Genomic DNA, 26,082 nt, shown 5'->3' with positions numbered 1-26,082 from the left:
TTAAATAAGCTATTCGAAGTACCCATGCTGCCCTTAAAATACACGAATTGTACTATGTGCCTTACGATGCACCAGTCGAAGAGCGCGGACTGCGCGGGAGCTCCTGCTCTGCACGAGCCCGTTTCCCTTCCGAGGCCTCTTCTGCAGCGGTGGTGGTGGCGGGCGCCGGGGCGGGTGGCTAATGGACCGGTTGCACCGGATTACTCGCCATAGCTTGGTGTCCTCGCCTCTGGCGTGACCCTGAAGAAACGAACGCCAAGCAGGTGTCACCTGTATTACGTGCCGGACAGCATGTTCGCGGAGGCCTGTAATTGTAGGGTCAGAGGGTACCAGATGCAGATGTCACTGGCTTCAGGCGGGCCGCGTTTAAGGGAGCGAGCAACAAACAAAGGCAATCTCAGGCCAGACTCGGCAAAACTACAAACTCGTCAACGTTCCTTTAGTTAAAACTAAAAGGAAACAAAGTGAGCAAAAGTATCTCGGAACAAAACGCGGCGCATTTCAGTGTGTGAAAGCCTGCCGTACTAGGGTTCTAGCTAGTTCTTTGTTTTACAGAACACTGTTGCGATGGTTAACTTGTTGCTACCTCACGAGTGCAGTGTAAAGATGAGGCTCTGGTCTACAGTCGACAAAAGCTTCTCTGGCGTGCCAGTGCGCACAGCACTAATGGCTTCATTGGCTGACGAGGCCGCGCCCCCATTTTTGAGGAATGGAGTCCTCCGCCCCCTTAATCCTCAAATTTGACTTTATCCGCGGCCTTGGCGGGGGCGGGACGAAGACTTCACTTGCACTCCGTGTCCTTGAAGGGGATTGAGCGGGGTTCAGGGGTGTGTCGCTGCCTTGCCAATCGCAAAACCAGACCCTGGAGGCCCAAGCGTGAGGCGCCAATCACCGTTGTGTAACTTAATGAGTCGGCCACGCCCCACCTCTCCCCATCAGCTGGAGGGAAGGCTCTGTGCAGAAAGCGCCCACTCTCCCCCGGACTCTTCACCAGGCACACAGCATCCGCCGGCTCAGCCCACCCAGGTGCGTACAGTAGGACTGAGGCCTCGTGTGTGTATATATTCTCAGTTCTAGCAATCTTTGTGCTAGTCATAGCCCAACACACGTCTTATTCGCACAGCTCTAAATAGGACACTTACTGCAAAGATGGTGCTGCACTAATTGATGTCTACTCTGCGTTCGCTCAGTTGTCACGAGGCTGCTTACCGGGACAGTGCCACGTTTGTATGCGCTCGGCTGAGCCGCTGCACGCCCTTGCCGGAAGTTTTGGGCGGCTACAGGTGCAGTTTATATCCGCGTCATTACGCACGAGCCTTCTGCCCTCCCAGCCGATGTGTATCTAGGCAAACTTACCTCTGTGTGAGCCGGAACGGCCGCTGCTCGCGCCATGCCCACGCATTAACACAATCCTGGTTATAAGTTGCAAGTTGCTTGCACGAGGCGACACAGTAGCTCCTATGTCAGGCATAGTTCCACTACTGATGCTAGATTTTCGCATGTTCTTTTGGATTACTTAGTCTTCCCTAACACGTTTCGCATTCTAAGGGCCTCTCTCCCCTTTCAGGCGCTACCTACACAGATCCAGCTGTCTCGTTTTCACCTGGGCCTTTCTCCCTTGAGCAGGGCAGCCCCCAGATGGGCTCGCGCCGGGTTACTTGATGTCCGTCGTACTCTTTCCGATTAGTCATTCTTTTGCTCTAGGCTGTTCGTCTAATTGCCCCCCTTCCTACAAAGGACCGGGCATGCGCAGAACACGCTGGTTCGTGGCAGATGGGTGTAGGGCTGTTTCTTGGAATCCGTTTTTAGGTAGCGTGGACTTGACCCGAAGGTATTGGTAGCATTAACTGAGCACCAGTTACTTTACACAAGGACGTTCTTTTTTTTGAGTAAATTACGCGATTTTCCTAGAATTGTTTGAGCCGACTCGAATCTCCAAATCTCCTCACCCCATCTCACCAATAACTCCAGCACAGAGCACTTGTTTCATTAGCTCATTAAAAGTAGTCTCATTTCCGTGCGTGCATGAAGTTTGGATTAAATTGCAAACTAAAGGGTTTGATAAACAAAATAAAAAACGAAATCTCCCAGGGTTATCTGTGCACGTTGGACTCGGAGTCGCCCGCTCTTCATAGCACGGGCGTCCCTCCAACGTTTCCCCGTTATCCTTTGGCATTGGCGCCGCCTGCCGCGGGCTGCGTCCTCTCGGGTCAGCAGAACAATCCGCCCAGGCAGTCGCCACGCAGTCTGCATCGGAGATTGCTCAGCTGTGTCCACTGCTCCAAGTTACTTTTGTGACTGAATTGCCTCGTAAACGCACAGGAGGATTCTACTGAGGGCGTTTCTACCATAATCTGTTCGTTACCCGTTGCCCTTTCAGTTTAGTAACACTAACCCCGTATCTTCTGTTAGTATTCTCTGACTTTCACCCATAACACTCCAGCCATCGTCTGCTATCACCCCCCCCCCCTGTCACTGCCTATACCCCGGCTGCCACTACCCCGTACCCTACCTTCACCCCACTGACTGCCCCCCCATCACCCTCACTCTTTGCTGTCAGACTCGCTTTCGTCACGCCCACTGCCGCCACCGCCCCTCCCCCTGTCACCACCCTCGCCCCTCCCCCTGTCACCACCCTCGCCCCTCCCCCCTGTCACCACCTTCGCCCCTCCCCCCTGTCACCACCCTCTACTTTCTTCACTCATAGGCCAGTACCCCAACACCGCCTGCCAGCACTTCCTGGAAGCAGCCTCCCTGGCAGGTGTCCTGTTTTTCCTATTCATCTCTGGAGGCCCTGATGGGATCTGCTCCAGAGGACGCGGACGGGAGGATGGAGTTTCCATTCCAACACTACTCCCCACCCTCATTTGGAGCAGATTCAAGTGCCTCCCTCTGAGAGCCATGCTGCTGTGGAATGAAGCAAGGAATCTAATGAATGGGGGCAGGGAGCTGCAGCCCAGGTCTGAGAGGTTGAGTCTGCCCGCAGCTGGACACTGGACAGTGTCGCTACTCACGCACTCTGCCCCCTCACTTCTACGCAGAGCTTCTTCCTATGAGGCGCAGCACTCCTCTATAACCCGCAGCTGGAATGGTGCCACCAAAGGGAACTATTGCAAAGGCCCGTTTGTTACAAAGTGGTCAATTTGGAGCACTAACTGTTCGTGCCCAGTGAAGCGCACGGCAAACGCGAGGACAGACTGGCTTTATTTGTGCAGGTTATTGCAGGGTGGTATTGAGATCAGGCCTGGAGTGCTCGCTGTCTTCCCACTGACGGTTTACTTAGGATTTTTTTTATATTCATGCAACTTTATATAGTGCAGACATGGCCCGAAGGCATCACTGCTTTACAACACGCAGGATACAAGGGATACTGGGTGTTACACTCATTGTAATTTAAAGTCGGACCTTCACTTCGGTGGGTGTGCAGAAGTAATCGCAAGCTGTCGCAAAGAAAATACAATTAAAGCATTGATTTAGATGGTTGGGTCACAACACGGGCAGGTCAGACCGCAGTGGAGTGAGCACATAAATCAGGTCAAGGGAGAATTAACCAGGATGTCTGTCAAGAGGCGCTTAATGTTTGTTGAAGGGTACAGGGCAGGGGTGTAGTCGGAGGGAGGCAGTTCCAGAGTCTAGTGGCTCTTCCAGAGACTGGTTCTACTGTTCTCGACTGAAGGTGCAGGGTTTCCAGTAGCAGGGATCGGGAATTTCTAGAAACCCCTATTTGCTATGGCGATACAGTTTCTCGTTTAGATACGAGGGCGAGGAGTGCAGCGCTCTGCGTAATGCCGCTACTTTGAACTGGGGCCACGCGCCAACGGGGAGGCAGTGGAGGGACAGGAGTGAGATATTACTGTTGCATTTGAAATGTTGTATCTGCACTCTCACCTATTGGGCTTTATAACCTCTAAAGAAAAAGCGAAAAGTTAAACTATATTTCAGCTATCTGCCAAGTGCACTGACATAGGCCATGACTTTCAGAAACCCCACTTTGCATTTTGGGGAATGTAGTTTTGCTTTTTGTTTCTTTATGGGTGCAGAGCCCTGGATTTCAGTGATGTTGGCTGCAAGGCCAAAGCCTGCAGAAGGTGTTATACATGACAACATTTCTCAGATGTTGCAAAAGCGACTACTGCATTTCAACAAAGCCAGAACTAAACACCTATCACCTATTGTGGATTTCCAGTTACAATTGCGCCCTATATTAAAACTAGCGCTGGCAATGCAAACTGTATTTTATGTAGTGAAGAACTTCACAACACAGCTACAATATGGACAGTAGCACCACACCTTTAACAGCAAAAGGTAGCTGCCAGTGACAGGAGCTGCACCACACAACTTGCTCACTTGCAAAATGGGAAGCAAACACTACAGCAAAAGGAGTTGAGACTGTTGTATACACTGCGTCAAACCTCCCGAAACATGCAAAGCACAGCACGCCTAGAGGCAGCCTGCCCTCTAATAAAACTAGCACACACCTAATCTCATGTACTCGTATAGCATGATAAACTCTCGCCTGCCTAGCTTAGTGAGTTTCATCGGTGGGTTCCACTTCTAGCCCTGTAAGCATCCAAGAGTAACACGGTTCACTGGCTGTACTGTCTCCTAGTTACGGCTTCCTTATTTTTCTTAAGGACACGTTCTATTTGGGCAGGTGCGCAAGCTTTGCTTTCTCAGATTCTGTACATGGTGGCAATAGCCGAGCAAGTTTTCCACGTATTCACATAAGGCATGTTAAGTTTTCCAGTCCAGCAGGGGAGACTAGTAAAAGCTTTCACTGGCCAGAACATGTGCTGAGGTATGAGAAGCTTGGGGACGGATCTCTGTAGCAGGTGCTTAACTGTAGGTTGAGGGAGTGAATACGGAAGGTGACACCATTCTCACTAGTACTGCTCAATGTCGGCATCCTGAAATTCCTAATAGCTATGCCACAATATGTGGCACATTTATTAGGCCACGTTGGCATAGCCCAGCCACAGTAACTATGCTCTGTACCGGGACTCGGGTGGCAGCCTCTTTAAAACTGTGTTCAGTGCATGCACACACCTGCTCAATGTAGAGGCGCACCACTGGTGGTTTACACATTTCACTATCCTTTACACATTTCACTATCCTTTACAGTAAGGAGTACCCCCACACACCTGCATACACTCTAAATTACTTGAATTGGCCTTCAGTGATGCAGTGTACAATGTCTGGATAGTCTACAGTGTATAGACGATGGAGGGATTAACCCTCCCTGGGCGCCCGCGTTGGTAGCAAAGTAGAACCTCTGGTTTTGGTGCAGTGGACTGAGGACTATGGAGATGGCCGTCTTGAATATGTTAAGTTAACATGAATTGTGAGCTGAACTTGTTTGCTTTCATTTTGTGTTGTAATTTTAATTCTTTTTTTTATTTCCTGTAGTCTAAATCAAAATGGCGACACTTCAACAAAAGCTGATAACCTGTGTTACTGATGAGAAGCCTCATATTCCTACCAACAAGGTCACCATCGTAGGGGTCGGTCAAGTTGGCATGGCCAGCGCTAACAGCATCCTGCTGAGGGTAATATCTTCAACAATAGAGCATTGCATGATTTTTTTTTTTAATTTCGAACAAAGTGTCCTTTGTAGATACCTTGCATACTTGGATTTGTTTTCATGAATGTCTTTAAAGCTGCCTTGTGAGGCTTATTGGCCCATTATGCAGAGGCCCAGAACAATAGTGAGACATGTTTTTAATTATGCAGTGTGTAGTGCATGTCATCCATTTATAATATAAGATGGATACGTTGCAGGTGAATATACTTCATGAAGTAACGGAGTACAGACTTCCCTGGGAGGAGCAAGAGTGGTGGCCTCATGAGGTGCATCTCTAGTGCGGAGGGGATTAAACAAAATGTGCCAGTTCCAGACTCTCTCCTACTGTTGCAGTGGGTTTATCAGGAGGAGTCCCCAGGTTCTGGGGTATCCTTCATAGGATTATGGAGCCCTAGCACATAGTCATTCTTAATCAGGACAGCTCCTTGTCAGGCGGCTGCTGCAGTGCCAGACTGGCCCTCTGGAGTAGTTTCATAACTGAATGACCTGTTCAGAGTAGATGTCGGGCAGGTGAGGGGGGGGGGGTGCCTTCTCTTCTATTGGCTGCATCAATAGCTCATTGCTCCTTTAAAAAATGGATCCACTCTCCTGGGCACCTACTGATGAACAGATGAACGCCCCCCCCCATGCTGCTTGCTGATCTCCTTGCATTCTTGACCACAGCACTCTGCTCCTTACAATCCCAGAGAGAGAAGGGGCGGGATAGGTCTGTCTGCTGTTAACCAGTGTGGTCGGCTCATGCTCGTCAGTACCTTGCTCCTGTCGGGCCACTCTGCAGAAGACTAAAATTGGAGTTTTGGAAACTAAATCTCGAGCTTCTGGCTGTCATCGCTGATTGAGATCAGTTGCACAGTGCTCTTGTCACCGTAGTCCATATGGTCCAGCCCCAGCGGCTTCTATTCAGAATACAGCTGGCGCTTCGATTTCAGGAACAGAAATCAAAAGGGAGCTTGGAGTGAAGCTAGGATTAGTAATTCCCCCCCAAAATGTGAATATGATGGTTGTGGGGGTGAAGATGTTGAGTAGATGGGCTTTAATCTCAACTTAGACCTACATTTTTTCGTGCAGGAGCTTGCCGACGAACTGGCCCTGGTTGATATTTTAGCGGACAAACTGAAAGGAGAAATGATGGATTTGCAGCATGGGAGCCTGTTCCTTAAAACCCCTAAGATCGTGTCCAGTACAGGTACGGTATGACTTTATGTTGTATGTTGGTACTTGAGGTGCATTTGGGGCCTTTATCTTGTTGTAGCGTCCAAGGTTCATCTAAGCCTGCCTATACTAAGACTGCTTATTCTCCCCAAATATCTGTTTATGGCAGAGCATGAACTAGGTTTACCCAGACATCTGGGTCCAGGTTACAAGTGCGTAGAGCACTCTCTCCTGCAGGACGTTGTCGTGCTGGGGGATGCCTTGTTTCAGATGCGATTTTATATGGGGGGTAGAGGACCACCCCATAGCTGAATCTGAAATGCATGCGCCATCGGATGTGATGGAAGGTGCTAATGGGCAAAGTGGTAAGCTCTGTACTGCTGCTAGAAATGCATCCACCACTTGCTGCAACAGCTTCCATAATGGAACACTAAGAAGAAACATCCCACCTGAAATCCTCTTTAAATGCCTTCAACTTAGAAGAATTGAGGTGCTACTTAATGTGTTATACTTGGGAGCAGCCTTCTGAATGACAGAAACTGCTTTGTCCCATCTGGACTGCATCGCAGGAAGTACGTGGGTGTATGTATATTCGGTACATGTGATGTGCCCATACATACTGTTTGTATTAGCATGCCTTAGATGTCCTTACATATTCAAACTGCAGGCCCATACTGGCTGTAGCGGGCACCAGGCAATCCCCTGCTGCGCCGCACGGGTGGGGCCGGTTTTGGGCCCCTGGGGGGCGTTTGTTACAGGACCGTTTTTGCCGCATAGCTGCAAAATCGTCCCTTTAACAAAATCGGCAGAAAACCGGCCCGGCAAAGAGCTCGGCGGCACCCGTGGGGGGGCAAGCACTTTGCCAGAGCCGGTTTTGGCTCCCAGTCCGGCCCTGGAGCACTTAACTTGGTGTTTGATTGTGACTTCTCTCTGATAGGGGTTGTGCTTGATGCTAAAGTAGGGTTTTATCTCCACCAGCAACTCCATTTCATACAGCTGTTATTTCTACTTAAATGGAGCCAACATTCATGGTGATTGAAGGTCCTCAAAATCAGTTTGTAAATTTGGAGCTGAATTGCAGGTATTTATCTTTGTTAGGAGTAGATCAAATTTCTTCAAGTTTCCTGGTTTTTGAAAACAGTTCAGAATAAGTCATTTAAGTTCCGCAACTCCGTTCCGGTCTTGAAAATCTACACGTTTTTCCCTTCAGAGTGCTCTTCACATAACATGTATTTGTAAAGCGCACGTTCACCCAGAGGTTTCTTGGCGCTGAATAACAGATGTTCAATGTTACCCAACTCCATGGTACCCATTTTATCGGCCTCAGATGGATGAAAGGCTGAGTGGACCCGCTGGGATTTGAACCTGTGACCGTGAGGTCAAACACAGGCCCCTGCAATGGACGCATTAGTCCACTGAGCCACCAGACCTGGCTATCTTTATGGAGGCGTCTTTGTTAATGGTGCTGCTTATCTGGTGATTATACATTTTCTGTGCAGATTATGCAGTCTCTGCGAATTCCAGGATTGTGGTCGTTACTGGTGGAGTCCGCCAGCAAGAAGGGGAGAGTCGTCTCAATTTAGTCCAGAGGAACGTTAATGTCTTCAAGAACGTCATTCCGCAGGTTGTGAAGTACAGCCCCAACTGCATCATCCTCGTGGTTTCCAATCCAGGTGTGTTCAACTGAGTTGGAATTGGAGGGATTGGGGGGCTGGGAGGGCAGTTGGGTGGTTTAAGTCTGGCATCCTTAAACATTATTTTAGACCTAAGCAAATGTATACTTTATTTTGGTTTCTTAGTGGATGTGCTGACATATGTGACCTGGAAACTGAGTGGGCTTCCTAAACATCGTGTGATTGGAAGTGGATGCAATCTAGACTCTGCTCGTTTCCGTTACCTTATGGCTGAGAAGCTTGGGGTCCACCCTTCCAGCTGCCATGGATACGTTTTGGGAGAGCATGGAGATACCAGTGGTAAGTCTTAAGTTTCTTACTTTTGTTATGTTATGTTATAATGCGTTTATATAGCGCACGGCTACTCGAAAAGAGTGTCCCGGCGCTTTCCACATGCAGCTCAGAGTAAAAATAACACAACAGAGCAAAAACAAAATCAGAAACAAAGAGAACAGAAAAAAAGGCCTAAAGGTTAAAAAGCCAGGTCTTCAGGCTCTTCCTGAACTGGAGAAGATTGGCGGTGCTGCGGAGCGTCAGCGGAAGCTAATTCCACAGCTGGGGAGCTTTGCAGCTGAAAGAGCGCCCCCAGCGCGGGCCTTCCTCACCTGCGGCACCACTGCAGTAAAAAGGGATTCAGACCGCAGGGAACGGGCTGGACGATAGAAGGCCAATCTCCGCCGCAGATATCCGGCACCTGAGCCAAACAATGCTTTGTGCATCAGCGTCGGGGATTTGAACAAGATCCGCTTCTGGATAGGCAGCCAATGGAGCGTCTGTAGCAGCCCGGAAGCTCGGGCTCGTCTGCGCAGGCCGAAAATTGCCCGGGCGGCGGAGTTCTGCGCCACCTGCAGGCGTTGGACCAGATAATCAGGAAGGCCAAGGAAGAGGGCATTGGCGTAGTCTAGCCTTGATCCAGTAAGAGCCTGCACAGTAATCCGCCAGTGCTCCACAGACAGCAGGGGTAGGAATTTGCGTAGCATTTTCAAAATTCCATAACATGTGCCAGCCAGACCGAGAATGCGTTCTCAGCGACAGCTGATTGTCCAGCTTGACTCCCAAGTTTTTAGCAACCAATTAGCAACCTTTTCCTTATTGCAGATTCGTAATTCGTCACTCTTGAATGTGTAATAGTTGCAATGAGTACCTATGTTACTTGTTTAAATATCTGAACTGGGTATTGCAAATTTCGTTTTTTTCCCTCTTCTGGAAACTGTATGGCCCTGCACCATGACCTGTGGATTTAGGGCCTTACTGCCCCATAATTTGTAGCTTGGGTGTTTGGGCTGGATAGTTAACAGACTTCAGAAGAGACTGTTAACCTTTGCCCCCATCCTGTGTACCAGTGCTGGCAAAAGAGGGTGCACAGACTTGACACCATGGAATAGCTTTCTGCAAACCTTTCATAATTTCTCTGGTGGACCATTCCTAGATCTCTGCTTAGGAGGGCAGAGGAAGCCAAGTTCTAGCACAATTCACATTAAGGCATAATTTATTTGAGGTGCTGGAAGTTGGATGACCTCTAACCATTCAGAAGTAAGAGTACGTTCTGGCCCTCAGTGGGTAGGGAATATGAACCAGGCAATATTACATTTCAGTTCTCAGCGAGGTATGTTCAACCTGGATCAGCATTCGATTACTTTGTCGGCAGTGAGCAAATTTAAATTCATGAAGTGTAGAAATATGGAGTACTAATGTAAGTAACAACCATAAATTGATCTATGAAATTACTGTGGAGTGTGAAGCCATGAGGCAAATACCATTTTGTGGAACAATCAAATTGGGTTTGGCTTAACATTGATCCAGTAGGGAATAATCCTTTAAGGATTACTCCTGGCTTGAACTCTCGACTTTTACAAATGACTACTTACTCAAGTATGTTAATGTAAACCAACAGGTTTCACCTTTTTTCCTGTCAAACATTTACAGTTATTGTCAAATGGATGTTTTGGTGATCCATGGAAGCAGGCAATTGCAGGGCTAAATAAAAAGCATGCAGTCATTATGGTGACATGGCTGGAGGTGCAGTGGTGCTTCTCTGAACTGTTACAAACTAACCCGTACTTGGCCATGGTGTTTTAAGTGCAAAGCTTCTCGGGCTCGGAGTCCTGATTCTCTCGACTGGGCAAAGATTCTCTTGGCTAATTACCATTGGCAATCCCCAATTCATGAAGTTGCATCCGCTTTATAGGAAAGGTCCAAGAAAATGAGCTGGTTGATGCCATTTACCAGTGTTAATGAATGGCCAAGGGAAAACGTCTGCAAGTATATTAAAACACTTTGTAGGAGCAAGGGGACGAATCCAATTGTGCCAAATAAAAAATCAATTAAGCTTCATGTCCTGGTGCTGATACTAAACGGGTGCCTTATAAGTGCATTTATCGACTTATTAAGTGACTTGGAGTTCTAGACAAAGTTGCCTGTTTGGATTCCCGAATTTGCTTATTGCCTTGCATACAAACACCTCAAGTGTATTATGACTCATTTGTGGAACCTTTTGTGAGCCCAAGCGTACTACATTTCTAAACCTGGTGAAGTTTTTAAAGGATACAGTAATTCCTTTCATTTACTATTAAATGTGTACGATTTTTAGTGCATTAGCAGTTTGTCACTTGTGGTTTGCCATGTTTTTACTGTAACTGTACTGTACCACCAGTTCCGGGTGGGAACGTTGCCGATCAAGTCATTTACTGCAAAGTGGGCAATAAACCAAAGCAACAAATGCCCTTTTTGTCCTGATCAGGTAGAAAGTCTAGGCCACATATTCTTTGCATGTCCTGCGTATCGATCACCTAGACTAAAATGGTTGAAACCAATCTGTAAAACACTCAGCTGTGGGAGTAGTCACGCAGCCCTGCTCAAATTAAGAGATTTACGCACTGCTAAATCAGTGATTTGTGTTGCAAAATTTTTGGGTTGGCTGTGGCTCATTCGTGTTAAGAAACTGTAAACCGCCTTTTTATCAGTTTTAATGTTTACATATTGCTGTACTTAATTTTTTTATGTATTGGGGATCTAATGTACAATGCTGTAAGTCTGAAAATGTTTTTATATGCATGTATTTTGCTGTCTTTTATGAATTTTTTATTCGAAATAAAGACTAATTGAACTGAACTACTGTAACCTGTTAATCTCCACATATTTGGGGTGCAGCTAATGGTTACTATTTTAGTAAGACTACATCCGCACCACACTTTGCATCCACCAGTGAAAATTGTTGAGTCCTACAGGATGAAGCTCCTTTCTCCTAAAGTTTTGTTTGCACAATACAGAAAGTAAGAGCCAATTGGAGCCAATTATTGCAAACGTGGCCAATAGCGTGATAAACGGACCTAATAACTATAGGCACAATTAATGGCGATAGGATACACAAACTGTTTGATTCCAAATTCATGGCAGTGATGGCAGAAATCCATCCAAACTATTCCAGATCTCGAAATTGTCCAGTTCATTTACACTAGTTGACGGTTTACCGTTCTCCTAATGATTTTCCATAAGCACTGGTCTAGGCTAGATGCCCTCCGCGCCCCCTTCCCCGGTCTAGGCTAAGATTCCTTGTCTGCCATTGTTTGCTGACGATATTGTACGAATAGATGTGCACTTGGTTTTGAGCATTGATTTTAAGCTTTTGGTGAAGATATGGCTGAAGTACTAGGAAATTACTTAGTAAGTAGATGTACATATTCAGAAATCCCTTTTCAGAGCAATATAACCTTTATAGGCACATAGAAAATCAAGCGGTTATGGTGACCACATCGAATTCTGTTCAAAATTCTTGTGTTGGCATTCAGAGCAGTTCATGGCCAGGGACCAACATATCTGCAGAAACGGTTTTCATTCTACACTCACAACCGTGCACGACGATCGGCCAATCTATGTTTACTAGCCACCCCTAAATTCAAATATGCCCGTTTGGGAGGTCAATCCATTTCAGTTAAAGCAGCTTCTGCCTGGAATGCTCTCCCCTTCTCCCTCAGAGCCTCGCCAACCATTACTGTGTTTAAGAAGGATCTCAAGACCCATTTGGTTAATGCCCCTCTCGTATAGTTCATCCAGGTCTTGCTCCGGCACTTTTGTTCTCAATCCACTCACCGCGCCAGGATACCCCGTGGTAACAGAGCGCGCTATAAAAGTTTTAATAAACATAAACATAAACTTCAGTTGGCACGGTTTTGACATATTTGTTAGAAAGCATGGAGTGACTTTACAAGGCTGAACTGTGGTAGGGCAAACGTCCCCTTGCAAGATATGTTATGTTAAAATACTTTGTTACGTGCACACCCACGAGTTTTCTTGCTGCTAGGCTGTCCATAGAAAGGTAGGATTAATCCAGTTCAGTGTTAGACAAGCCAGGTCTTCGGTGATCATCTTCAACACATCCAGGTGTATTCCACTCTTAATATCAATGACAGGATTCCAGAGTTTAAGCGTCAGCAGAAAAATCCAAAAAGGAGGAATTGAAGGTTGTCAAATACACAATATTGGCCTAAATAGCTGCCAGGCAGTTGTCAAGTGACCCGGACTTAGCAAAGGACCAATTAAATCATGATCTGCCAGTTTCTAGCAAAGACTCTTTGCATGCATTTTGCTCCAGCAATAGTGCCAAATGCCGTAGTCTAGCAATTCTGATTTGGCTAATCTGGTCTACAAAATGAGTTTAGTTCATCACAAATAATTTGGTTGGGAGTGGGATGAGGGTTTTTTCTTTGTATTAGAGTTCCTTTAATGGAGCAGGTCTTTGTGAGATGCAATCTTTTTGGAATACTATGCTTGCTTTGCACTAAAACTAGACTGGTCTGTAAGGACATTGCACCTTTAGCTGAATTTTAAAGGTCTAGCCGAACTATTCCACCAGGATCTCTCAGTTGATTTAGTCTAATTTTGGCCAATTGCGAATCCATGGCGAACTATTGTGCATGCTTGGGTCGTTCATTTGAAAACACAGGGCTCAAATCTGTTAGCAGCCTCCTTAATCATACTTGTAAAGGCCACATTTTGCTACTTAACCAACTTTTGAGATTTAAAAAATGGTTTTAAGACCATTTCTCATTCATTGAGGTGGCTTTAGCTCTACTAGCGTCACAAGTCAATGTCTGGAAGGTAATTTGCTAATATCTGAAATGATATGACCTAGGGCAGACTAAATCCATACTGCTGGACTAGACTTGGCACAGTATACGGGCTGGCAATAGTAAACCTTATTTTTTAAATCAAGTTCTATGTATTCTTTAATGCCTGCTTGGGTGTTCTGCCCACTAACTGAAGTCTTCAATTGCCAACAAGTTGGCGCAATTGATTTCACCATTTCAAATAATTCTAATGGGAAATAGGCAGTGTAGAGGACTCTTTAAAGGCCGGGGCATCGCGTACACAAACTGTTTCCAGGCTAGAAGCTTTCCCTTAACCTATTTGGCCTTCTCTTAACCTGCCACATACACGTGTATGAGTACATGTGAAATGTGCTTCAGGATCAAGTCTATTGCCCCTCCACCATAGGACACTCTGAAGCCATAACTCTGCTTTAGTTTACTTGGTCTAGCTGGTGGCTGCCAGTGCTTACAGTTTGGGCCTAGCCATATGCAAATAGGTCTTGACCCTGCTCCTCATGGAAACAGGCGAGCCTGACCTGCCAAGCCAGTTCAACCTGGGACCATCGCTGTATCCTTGGAGTTGCCAAATCAATGGCATGGTGACCTACTTGCACGCACACTGACAGCCTGCAGTACATGCAACGTGACCACTTTTCTTCATGTACAATTAAGGCATGTAGAACGTTCACTTCAGTCCCCACTATCGGTTATCAGTGTGAAAACTGGGCCAGAAATGACAGCAATAGTTAGACTGGGGACGCTAGAGTGAAGGTCTGTAGACATGTGGTGACCATACATTGTCAATACTAATGACAAGGGGGTAAAGGCTTTGACTGGGGTAGAAACTGGAGTTTCAGTGGGATAGGTGTGCAATATTGCCTTTTTAAGCTTTTTCTGAATGTATGTACTACACAGATTGCTACCTCATTTAGGAAAGTGTGTTTGCCATCACTGCATTAGTACGCTCTAGCTTTATTCTAAGCATCTGTATTACTCAGATTACTACTTTATATAGGCCAGAGTGTTTACACACCATTGCAGTACTACACCTATATAGGTATTTTGAACTCCTGTATGCACAGACTATTACCTCATATATTGGAGCCCTCACGTGTGCCACTTTCACTTGTACTCTGGACATTTGTAAATGCACAGATTTCTACCTCACACTAGTTGAACCGACAACCAGTGTCACCCTCGATTTTTGATTTTTGAGTCTTGTAAATTGTCTATCTGGACCCTTTCCAATATCATTATTATCAACTATAGTATAGTGCACTCACCCATTGTACCCCACCCTTATATTTTATCAGTATTATGACCATTATTACACCTTGTACCTTACTAGTTACCGTATGTATTTGCCCTACTGCCCACTCTCATAGCCTGGAAAGGCTGGCTGAGTACTAGTGTCACTTCTTATAACATCTTGCTTGCTGTGACTCATCATTGTGTTTCCAACTGTTGCACCCGTTTTTCTGCTAACTTGTCTTTCTGCACTTTGGTATTACTATAGTCCACTACTGCATCCTCCCATACCCACCTAATCCTGCAACGCAACATGGACCTCATCGGCAAACATACTTACAAAATCATATACCCACCATCACTCACCAAAAAAGCCGCCAAACGCTTTAAACACAACTTCCTTAGGTCACACTCGGAAAAGCCCTTCGCTGACACCTACTTCTCACCGGTTAATGGATCCCTGAACACCGATATCATTTTTCACACCACACGCAGAGCTCAATGGAGAAAAGCGTTCTTCACCCTACTCACCGTCTCCTCGACTAGAAAATCCGCACACAGCCAAACCCTCTCCATCTCCCCATCCCGGGTCTTTCCAGGCAGAGCCACCATCACTATTTACAATACCGGGATTGTCCTATTACAATCCACAGACAAAAACTTGGAACTGCTAGACAACATGTTCCCCACCTTCAAAGAACACCTCTCCAAGTCACGGACAAACACGCATATATCCCCCAATTCCACCAACCATGACCTCGCAGCTGCATACTTTTCAATCAGGGACACACCTACCTCCCCTGACCTCCCATCCCCCACCCACTACCTCACTATCCCAACTCAGCACCACATCTCAGACATAGATCGCTCCCCCTCATACGCCGCCCGTTCCCCCGCCCCCTCCACCAACGTCCGGACCTCCACACATACCCTCAACACACCTTTCACACCTACAGCGGGCATTAACACCCCGCTCGGCGCTGACAGCACAATCCCCACACTTAACACTCCCAACTTAGTCCAGCACCAGAATTACACGCATTCTGACAATTCCCCCCTTTTATCCCCCCCCACTCTCAGTCCTCACTACCCTCCAATCTACTGCGCAGAACATACTCCCTCTCCTAACTTAACGTCCCCTCCCCTTAACAGGATCATCTCCACTCCCACTCCCCCTCCTACTCTCAGCCCCTACTATCCTCCTTCCAACACAGCTACCAGTCTTCCAGCCTACACGTTGTCCCCCACGCCTACCGCCAATGCCCCCACCCATAACATTAATTTCCTCCCTATCCCATCCACTCCCCTACAGTCCAGCACCTCTCACCTCCCTCACCCTATCCCACGCTCCATCACAACGCAGACTTGCCCGAACACCAGCCCTCCCCCTCGCCTGCACATGAATTCCCTGGCCAGCCAATCACCCCGGACTACCACCCCCACCCCCACCACCTACCCTACGATGGAACTCATCATGGCCACCCTCACTCAGATCAAAGAAGACATCCAGGTCATCAAAGAACGACTCTCCACACGTCCTATACACCACCCTGCCACCTCCACCCCCCCTTCCCAACCTGCCTCCTTCCCCCCCTGCCACCTCCACCCCCCTTCCCAACCTGCCTCCTTCCCCCTCGACGGTCCCCCACCCTCACCACGCCCCACACCAGGCTTCAAACCCTGCTCATAGGCGCAGCAATTCCCGTAGTCCCCAGCATCGCCCCTGCATCGCCTCACACATCCACACCTCCCCGCCAATTGTGTCCCCCACCTCTCAGGCCAACTCTCGCACTCAGCTATGCCCCAAGCTGGCATCAATCCCAGCTCTTAATCGCAACAACCGCCCTCGCCGCACCCACAACTCTTCTTCTGACCTCGACACACTCACCCTTCTCCGCTCCTATGAACCAGCCCCCCAAACTCACACAAGCACCCCACACCGCAACATTCCCACGATACACCCAAATCCCCTTAGACCACCCACATTAAACAGCAGAGCCTCCATCCCCAATAACCTTAGAGAAGTCCCTCTCTCGCTAGAACAATCTAACACCCTCTACACACCCCGCCTCAAATGCGCGCTTCTCAACTGCAGATCGGCGACGAAACACTCAGCAGCCATTGCTGAACTTCTCTTATCACAGGGCCTTGACCTAATCATCTTGACTGAAACGTGGCTAACTGAATCCTCGACACCCATAATGGACATTCTGGTTCCTCCCAACTTCCACATTATCAGGCTCGACAGAACAGGCCAAATAGGTGGCGGAATCGCATGCATATACAAGAACAACCTCTCTGTTCAGAAAGTCAATTCCACATCCCTGCCATCCCCAACATCCTGTGAATACATCTGCCTCGACATTATCAACGAGGGCAAACCGATATGCACTCTGCACAGCATATACCACCCACCCAGGGACAACCTCACCTTCTCACAACAATTCATGGATATGATCTCAACCAATTCCGGTCGCCAGCTCACCCAAATATACCTTGGTGACTTCAACCTCCGCTGGAATGACAGCAACGACGCAGTGGTAAACAGTCTTAAAAATTTCCTCGATGCCCTCAACCTCACCCAAATATGCAACAGTCCGACCCATGAGAAAGGCTCCACCATCGACCTGATCATCTCTAAGGAGCAGTCTATCCAACTTGAATCCATCCAACCTTGTGACTGGTCGGATCATCACATTATCACATTCTTCATCAACGAAAAAGTCAAAGTCAACCCTATGCAGCTAGCCAAGCCCAAGGTCTGGAAAAGAAACTCGAAAATGCTCAACCCTGGCTCTCTGCCCCCTAACAGCTGCAATCTTCTACTCCCCCCTGCAGGCGCCTCGGACGTACAAACCCTGACTGACCACTATCTCAACACTATGACTTCGATAATCAATGAGGCTGCACCTATGCAACTAAAAAGAGTCGCCACTAAAATCTCCAAACCATGGTACGACGGGAGTCTCAACGAAGATAGAAGAGACATGCGAATGGCAGAACGGACCTGGAGATCAGCCCCCTCTGCAATGCACCTAAAAGAGTTGAGGAAGAAGAGAAACGCCTACTTCAGGAAAATAAAACGCTCAATCGGACTTCTTCCGCCTCCAACTTAACCAAGCAAAGAACCGCCCGAGAAAACTGTTTGAGCTAATCAAATCGCAATCCAAAGAGCTACCACAACCACTCAACACTGGGCTTGTGGTACCCTCATGTGAAGACTTCGCTGCTTTCTTTATCCAAAAAACCGACAAAATAAAAAGCGATCTCCTCACTGACGCAAGCCTCTACTCCAAACCCAAATGCCCAGCACTCGTTGAACCAAAAAACAATGCGACATGGTCAACCTTTGACACATATTCGGAAGAAGAAATTGGCAAATTACTCAGCACCCTGAAACCTTCCAATCACCTCACGGACCCCCTCCCTGCCTTCGCATTAAAAGACTTTACCCCACTGATTCTCCCTCTCTGGACTAAAATCATCAACAGCTCTCTCCAACAAGGAAGCATACCTGACTCCCTCAAAGTTGGTCAGGTCACACCTCTACTAAAGAAACCAACAGCCGACCCCGCGGATCTCAACAACTACCGTCCCATCACCAATATCCCCACTCTCGCCAAACTGCTGGAAAAATGCGCACAACTACAACTGACTAAACACATTGAGCAATTCGATCTCCTCAACCCTCACCAATCAGGTTTCCGTGCAGGACACAGCACAGAAACGGCTATGACTCACATAATTGACGACGCACTTCAAATGCTAGACCAAAATGACACCTGCCTCCTCATCCTTCTTGATCTCTCCTCCGCATTCGACACCGTTAAACATGAGAATCTACTAGAACTACTAAACAAAAGAATGGGCTTATCTGGAACTGTCCTCAAATGGTTCACTTCCTTTCTCCGCAACAGGACTCAGAAATTCAAGAGCAACAACCTGATGTCCACGCCAGTACCTGTAACGCTAGGCGTCCCCCAAGGATCTTCTCTCTCCCCAACTTTGTTCAACCTAGTCATGGAACCTCTCACCACTTTGCTACAAGAATCCAATGTACACTTTCACATGTATGCCGACGACACCCAACTCTACCTCAAACTGCAATCTCCCAATGACATCCTGCTCCTGAACTCAACGATCAGATGCACCCAATCCTGGCTTGCCGACAATCACCTCAAACTTAATGCCCTGAAAACAGAGTTCCTTCTGATCGCACCTCCAGCGAAGATATCCACCACTCAACATTGGCTTAAACTCCTAACCGCACTCAATGTCCAACCCACCATCGTGGAATCAGCAAAATCTTTAGGCATAACACTCGACACCAATCTCAACATGCAGCAACATGTCAGCAAAGCTACAAAGGGAGCGAACTTCCAGATCAATACTCTGAGGAAACTTAAACCCTACCTCCCAGCCAAAGACTTCCAAACAGCGGTGCAAGCACTAGTCATCCCACGAATTGAATACGGCATCACCTCCCTCTGCGGACTCCCACTAACTACAACCGCACCACTAAAAGCATCTCTAAATGCTGCAGCGAGACTCATCACGGGGTCAAAAAAGCACTCCCACATCACCCCAGACCTGAAATCCCTGAATTGGTTGCCGTTTGAAGCCAGAATACATTTGAAAATAGCCTGCATGACACACAAGGCTGTACACCTAAACTCACCCGGCTACCTTGCTCAGAAATTGACAATCTCTGGGGGAGCCAGAAACACGAGAGGCGCAAACAATCTTCTGCTGAAACCTCGAAGATTCCGGAAGGAGAAAACATACAAGCGCTCTTTCTCAGGAATGGCGCCTAGGATTTGGAACTCACTCCCTCCCGAAACAAGGCTTCTCTCTTCCACTACACTCTTCAAAAAAGAAGTAAAAGCTATCCTCATGGCTAAATTCACCTGTACTACTATCTCGAACCCTATCAACACCCTGCGATGAGCTACATTACTTGCTTGACCCGTTATCTATCTGTACGAGCTGTCTTATCACCCACTTGATTGCTTTGCAGCCACCCAATTGTATTATTTGTATTTTATGAACTACTGATTTACTTATTTGACCCTGTTCCCTCATGTTCCCTTCTGTACTCTGTGAACTATCGACCTACCTATTTGACTTTGTTCCCTCATATACCCGTCTATGTAAAGCGCTCTGATATCTGCAAAGATCTTGTTCGCGCTATATAAAACTCTGAAAATAAAATAAATAAATAAGGTGTATGTGCATTTCTTGAAATGTTTGTGCATTTGTTTATGTATGTTCTCTCAGGTAATGGCAACTGTATTTGGTACACCGATTAGAAGGGGTTAATATCTGGCATATGTCGATTTTATGAAAAATGCTGGTGTTACACTACAGTATCGAAGTTTAAATATCCTCCAGCCAATGTGTTCCCTCCAATACTTTTAGCTACATTTTTTAACGTCAGACCTTTTTATTTTGGCTAATATGTACTTCAAGGTAAATGGATGTGAAATTTAAAACGGCAATTCTAAACTTGCCTACATAATTTTACCACCATGACAGGGTGTTAGTCAATATTCTGAATATATTGTGATGCACATCTGGGTGGTCACCTGGTAGGAATCATGTAACGTGGTCACCATTGTGATAGCCTCTGTGGTTACCACTGCATAAGTTGTCAGTCTTTAGTAGCTCTGACTGTATCAATCAAAAGTAGCTTTTAAGATTGTAGACCCTTGCTAACCAGAGACTGGAATGAGGCAGCACTGGGTTGAGTTCCTGGGAGTGCAGAGACTAAAAGGTGCCAAGTGAGTTAGTGTGTTACTGCCCCATGATGAGGGGTGGGGTAGTCTAACGAGTGTAGAGCCGCATGCTTCATCTTTAGCAGTAGTGCTCTTTCTAATGCCAAAGAAAAATACTTTTCAATCTGAACTGGTCGCACATCTGTATTCCTAAAGTTAATTTGGCAATAGGAACACTGATGTGAATAGCCAACTCATTAAATAGTTGTTTTATTTTTTTTTTTTGGGACGGTCTGTATTTTTCAAGCTGTGGTTGTACGATTCAAGCGTGTGAAGTTGCGTATCCGTTCGCGATGTCTGTTTGCTTTCATGGGTTTCCACGCACGTCTAGTTTGACAGAACATACTACCATTAGTTCGTCTTGCACCTTGAAAGACCACGGTCAGTTTTCACCCATGTAACTGCTTGAGCTAGCCCTTGAACCACAAACCCTAATCTGCCAACACCTGAATGCGGCAGGTACTGTCTTCTTGAATGAAGCAAGAACTGACAATGTCGCGATCTGCTCTAATTCAGACGGGCTGCTTTTTGTTTTTAGTGCCAGTTTGGAGTGGAGTTAATGTTGCTGGTGTTCCTCTACAGTCACTGAATCCAGACTTTGGCACAGACAAAGACTCTGAAACCTGGAAGGAGGTTCACAAGCAAGTGGTTGACAGGTATGGAAGAATGGTTGCAATGCTCTGAACTATGTACTTGGCTTATGGCGGGATCCGTAGAAGATGGCGTGTTAATGAATCATAAACCTTTTGGATTGCATGGCTACTTATCCAATAAAGCTAAACTCTGCTGTGTCTGTATGTGCTCCTATTCTGATCGGCGATACTTTGAGCTCTTAAGATTATTGGAGTTCCCTTGGGTGGGCTTGCTGGTAGCCACATCAGTATCTTGGCCAACATTGTCACATGCTCCCGTCGAGAGCGTTACAATTTAAGTTGATAATCCTGAGATCTCTTGGCTGTGGGGATTGTGGGTATCATTTTGGTCTTGGTTTCCTTACTATGTGGGAACCGTATCAGCTTAAGCTGATACTAATTATCTAAAATATATTGCTAGTTTATATCTTCTTTTGTACCATCTCCTATGTGTAAACTAACCAGATACATGGAGCCTCATTTACAAATACCCCACCCTTCCTTAGACAAAACCATTGTACTCTGAGCTTGCTGGTGAAGTCTCACCTAGAGGCCAGTACACAATAAATTCTCTTCCCAGGAAACCTTTGACTCAAGATGTTTTAACACCGCCCCCCCCCCCCCCTCTGCTAATCCGCGAATGCTTACAAAGCTGTGTAGGACTTGATGCTACCCCTTGCCATTTTGTAATGTGGAATTGGTTTCCAGTGCATCACTTGTGGTGTGAACTCATAAAAGCGTCCGCCTTTGGTCATTAGTCCTGTTGATGCAGTTCATCACGTTCCACTTGGTCGACCGTCCAACTTGTAGCACTAATTGTGATAAGTTTCCCAAATATCAGATTTGCCGGAATATCTTGCTATTCGACAGACATTGTATACGATGTGTGCAATTATCAATGTTAACTTGTGCTCTTGTGACTTTACAGTGCTTACGAAGTAATCAAGCTGAAGGGATACACCAACTGGGCCATTGGTTTTAGCGTTGCTGATGTGATCGAGAGCATTGTAAAGAATCTAAGCAGAGTTCATCCAGTGTCCACTATGGTTAAGGTAAGCTCGTCATATGCAACTTGCTCAATGTTACGAAGTAAGTCCTACAGTTGCTGCAACTGGATTACAACCTTCTTTAAATTTGACTCCAAACATTTGACTCCAAACATCATAATCCAGAGATGTTTACCCACCTGCTTCATGGTGACTTGTCTAATTTCTACTTTGAATATACCTTTCTCGGTTACTGTATGGACGTCTGAATAATGATTATGCATATACATGTTTCACACTAAAACGCTTACTGATCTTTTCCAGGGCATGTATGGCATTGAAAATGAAGTGTTCTTGAGCCTTCCTTGTGTCCTCAATGCCAACGGGCTCACCAATGTCATCAACATCCCGCTCAAGGACGATGAGCAGGCCCAGCTGAAGAAGAGTGCAGACACACTGTGGGGCATCCAGAAAGATCTGAAGGACCTGTAAATGCTGAGTCTCTGCTTGATGTGGGCATATAGGGGCACATCATGTTAGGGCGGACACTATTTTTGTAGCAGTAAATGTGCTCTGTTAAATAAAACTTGATGTTTGACTGGAATAAAGAGGTGCTTGTGCGTCTTTACTGTGTCCAAAAGGAAATCATTATCTTGGTTTCTATTTGGTGCTGGAATGGTATGTATTTTTATATAGCGGGACAATTACCCAGAGGCATTTAGGCGCTGCAAGGATGATGCGGAGAGGTTGCATGGTCCATTGTAGTTTTTCCTGTTAGCCTCATTGTACTTTGTAGGTCACACTTTCTTTTGCACGGCTTACCATATAAACATGCTTGCTTTGTGCCACATTTTTTTCACACAACCTGCATGTTTTCTTTACCTGGGATTTAGTCTGAACACCATAGATCAGGTCAAACAACCAAGGACACATATTCTCTCTGGTCAGACACTAGCACCAAGACCAAATAATGCAGCTGCGGTTTGTGCGGACACATGTCTTTGCATATAACTGAGGAGAGTTCTAAAAAAACACTGAGTGAAGGTCCTGAGACAAGATTACCATGTCAGCTGTGATGTAGAACGTCCATGTATGTTAAGGTACAGGTCCTCTTCAAATCCCAGAGAACTTCGATATATAATTTCCCTTTAGTAGGAAGGTGGGGGGGTTTAGGCTAATCTGTTATATAACATTACAGGGATTTTTATGGTTTATAGTTTGCCGTGCCAGCAATATTTTTGCTATCCATTTGGTTTCCATTTGTGGTGCAAACACTGCATCTTGGGGAACGCTAGTTACATATTCTAAACTTCCTTTGTTTATCTTATTGTGGACAAGTACGAGGGAGAGCGAAAGGGTGTCCTGTTGCTGTGACCCCCTGAGGGGATCGAAAGTGTTCTAGGGTGCCAACTCACTTGTTTCTCTGGAAAGGTTAAGAAGGCAGGCTAGGCACTATAGCAAGTCGGGCTCCTAGACACTTTGGTAGTATGGTTACTTGGACCTTACATGTCCATGTTAAAGGGTCCCAAGCATAGTTCTGCTCCTGAGCAGAATCCCTGCAACATTGCCAGTTTTCAAAATGCACATTGTTATGGACTTGTCCAGGGAATGTCCATAGAGTCCAAAACCCAGATGTCCTCAAAGCAACATTCTAGAAGGCTTACTTTTTGTTATTAATGTTTAACAGGGGGGGCTAAGAAGCGCCATCTACTGGATTTCCTTCAAAATGTAATAGCCAGACCAGCATCCACATTGCCCAGTACAGTTTTTTAAACTCTACTTCTCGGCACATTTGAAAATGTTGTTTTGTCTACACTAGCCAGACAAGTAATTTGCAATTATATAAAGAACTCACCTCTGGCCAATGTGAGCAAAACTGGTTACTAAATATGGAAGTTGCCATAGGTCGATTAAGCCACGAAAAACAAACTCAAAGTACCATATTTAGCAGGTAGAGGGTTGCCACTTTGCGTTTACTTGGCTTATTTTTTAAATTCACTGGTTGAACTGACAAGTTGCCCTTTATCATTCATCGTTTCATTCTACTGTTTAATGTTCAATTTGGACACCTGATAACCTTGTTATTGGTTGCTGGTTTGTACAGTTCAATGGGGCTGTTTGGTTTCTGTACACCCGCCTCACTTACAAGCTTTGAGGCTAATTATAATACCCAGCCCCTCAAACTTTGCCCATGAACAGGGATTCTCTGGGTTCTTTCGCCAGCTATTGCTCAGCATTCGTGGTGGTGAAGGGGGCATTAGCTATGCACTAGTAACCCTGGTCCTCTTTGACCTGCAAATTGGGGTGACATGGAGTTTGAGTGCCTTCTGTGCTCTGTTCATTGCAGCCCTGCTCAAATGCCACCTGACCTTTGTTTGCTGACACTACTCCCTTGCCCAGAGATAGAGGGAGGTTTGGAGGAGTGCATTTGTGGGCTATCCATTGTCTATAGGCTAGATTTTCATGCCTCCTTTGCATAAAACTGTGCATCTCCCCAAATATACGGTTTACTTGCGCCTGATGTAGGGGAATTATTATTTTTTTTTACTTCTGTGGGGTTGCTTCAGCATGTCATCAGTTTGTCCAATTCCTCTGGTTACTGTGCTCAGTCTACAGTGCTGTAGAGGGGTTGGATTTCAGGACTCGTTTACACACTACCCTGAACTGAATATATTCTCCCTTGGACTGTCCCATAAGACAAAATAAGCTGCTGTCTGCTTTTGCAATCTAGTTGCGAGCCTGAAAAGTCCACTACAGGAAGGTAGTGGTTAAATCAATTAACATAATGGCTGGTTTGGTTCTGTCAGTGAAAGTGAGTGAAGTCTTGCCCTCATAATTAAAGATTTGCGCTTTCAGCAGACACCACAATATGTTTTTTTTCCTTTTTTTCTGACTGTAGAACTCTGCTACCCAGTAGTAAAGGGCTTGTGCTCCTCCTTCAACCATGGTAATATTGATATCCTCCTGCTTGGGACATTTAATATACTAAAGTCTCTACTCTGTAGTATTCAGTGTACCCGGGGCCTGCCTGCGTGTTCTGCCCACTAACTAAAGTCTTCAATTGCCAACAAGTTGGAGCAATTAGTTCCGTTTCAAATCCTTCTAATGGGCAGTAGAGGACACTCTGAAGGCCGGGGCATCGTGCGCACAAACTGCACGGCACTCCTACAAGCCACTGCAAAAGCACTGTAAAACCACTTTCAATTCATAACACTTGAGCCAGATTGTGCAGTTGGAAAACTTAAAATTATACCTTAAAATAACCCCTTTTGCAAGCCCTTAGACTTATAAATATTACTAAATCACCCATAAGTAGGCCTTATTGCCCATTAGGCAGTGTGCAGGAAATTCAAAAATGGGTCATGTAAAAGTTTAATGTTCATGTCCTTGCAGGGCAAAAAGCCCATAAAGCTATTTTCACTATAGCATGGTTGGTTGTTCCATAGGAAAGTATTGGGATGCAATACTGAGTTTAAGAGCTATATCATGCCAGGAAACTGATACACACTTAATTTTTGCAATATTTAGTGCAAGCATAATTCACTGAAGTCTGATTTGTGATGCATATTTTGGAAAGTGGACTACTAGACAGCTTTTTTTGCCCTGCCTGAAGCCTCTGTACCTTAAATCTGTAGATTACACTCACGTCTGCCAGCCAGTAATCAACACTTGAATAGGCTGACCTATCTGAACCGAACACAATAAAGTGACCTTTGCTAGCAATACACATTGACCATTGCTGATGTCTATGCCCATAAGAGCGAAGCACAAGTAACATGTTTCTATATATTATGTTCAAACTTTGAGACTGCATTTGCTCCCAAACCTAGACGGACTGCAGCGGCCTGTCCAAGGGGGAAGGATCACTTGATAACCCAGAGTCCAGGTAGAGGTTTAATAACACTTATTCAACTGTACCTCGACCCATTCGAATTTGAAAAACTAGCTC

At 46.1% G+C, this 26,082-nt stretch overlaps 1 protein-coding gene and 1 long non-coding RNA gene across 2 annotated transcripts in view; one reads left to right on the top strand and one right to left on the bottom strand.

The window, feature by feature from the left end:
- The window catches only part of LOC147751682 (uncharacterized), a 165,047-nt gene extending 163,783 nt beyond the window's left edge, over positions 1–1,264 (bottom strand). Inside the window, exon 1 of the long non-coding RNA XR_015295879.1 lies at positions 1,143–1,264. This is a non-coding gene — a long non-coding RNA (uncharacterized LOC147751682). The remainder of the gene's footprint in view (positions 1–1,142) is intronic.
- LDHB (lactate dehydrogenase B) lies at positions 893–22,741 on the top strand. The gene is made up of 8 exons (XM_086921565.1): positions 893–1,026; positions 5,407–5,546; positions 6,650–6,767; positions 8,233–8,406; positions 8,533–8,706; positions 21,054–21,171; positions 22,076–22,199; positions 22,458–22,741. The coding sequence occupies exons 2-8, from the start codon at positions 5,418–5,420 to the stop codon at positions 22,623–22,625; spliced, it is 1,005 nt and encodes a 334-aa protein (XP_086777691.1). The 5' UTR covers positions 893–1,026; positions 5,407–5,417; the 3' UTR covers positions 22,626–22,741.
- The last annotated feature ends 3,341 nt before the right edge of the window (positions 22,742–26,082 follow it).

This window comes from Lissotriton vulgaris, chromosome 1_1 (assembly GCF_964263255.1).
Source record: "Lissotriton vulgaris chromosome 1_1, aLisVul1.2, whole genome shotgun sequence".
In the NCBI taxonomy this organism is placed as follows: domain Eukaryota; kingdom Metazoa; phylum Chordata; class Amphibia; order Caudata; family Salamandridae; genus Lissotriton; species Lissotriton vulgaris.
The sequence above is the reverse complement of the archived record's forward strand: the minus strand, read 5'-3'. Positions and strand labels throughout refer to the sequence as shown.

Excerpts from the sequence above, each read along its gene's own strand:
- LDHB (XM_086921565.1), top strand. The coding sequence starts at position 5,418 with ATGGCGACACTTCAACAAAAGCTGATAACCTGTGTTACTGATGAGAAG. Across the intron at positions 8,407-8,532 it reads CCTCGTGGTTTCCAATCCAG|TGGATGTGCTGACATATGTG; the intron begins GTGTGTTCAACT and ends TTGGTTTCTTAG. Across the intron at positions 8,707-21,053 it reads AGAGCATGGAGATACCAGTG|TGCCAGTTTGGAGTGGAGTT; the intron begins GTAAGTCTTAAG and ends TTTTGTTTTTAG.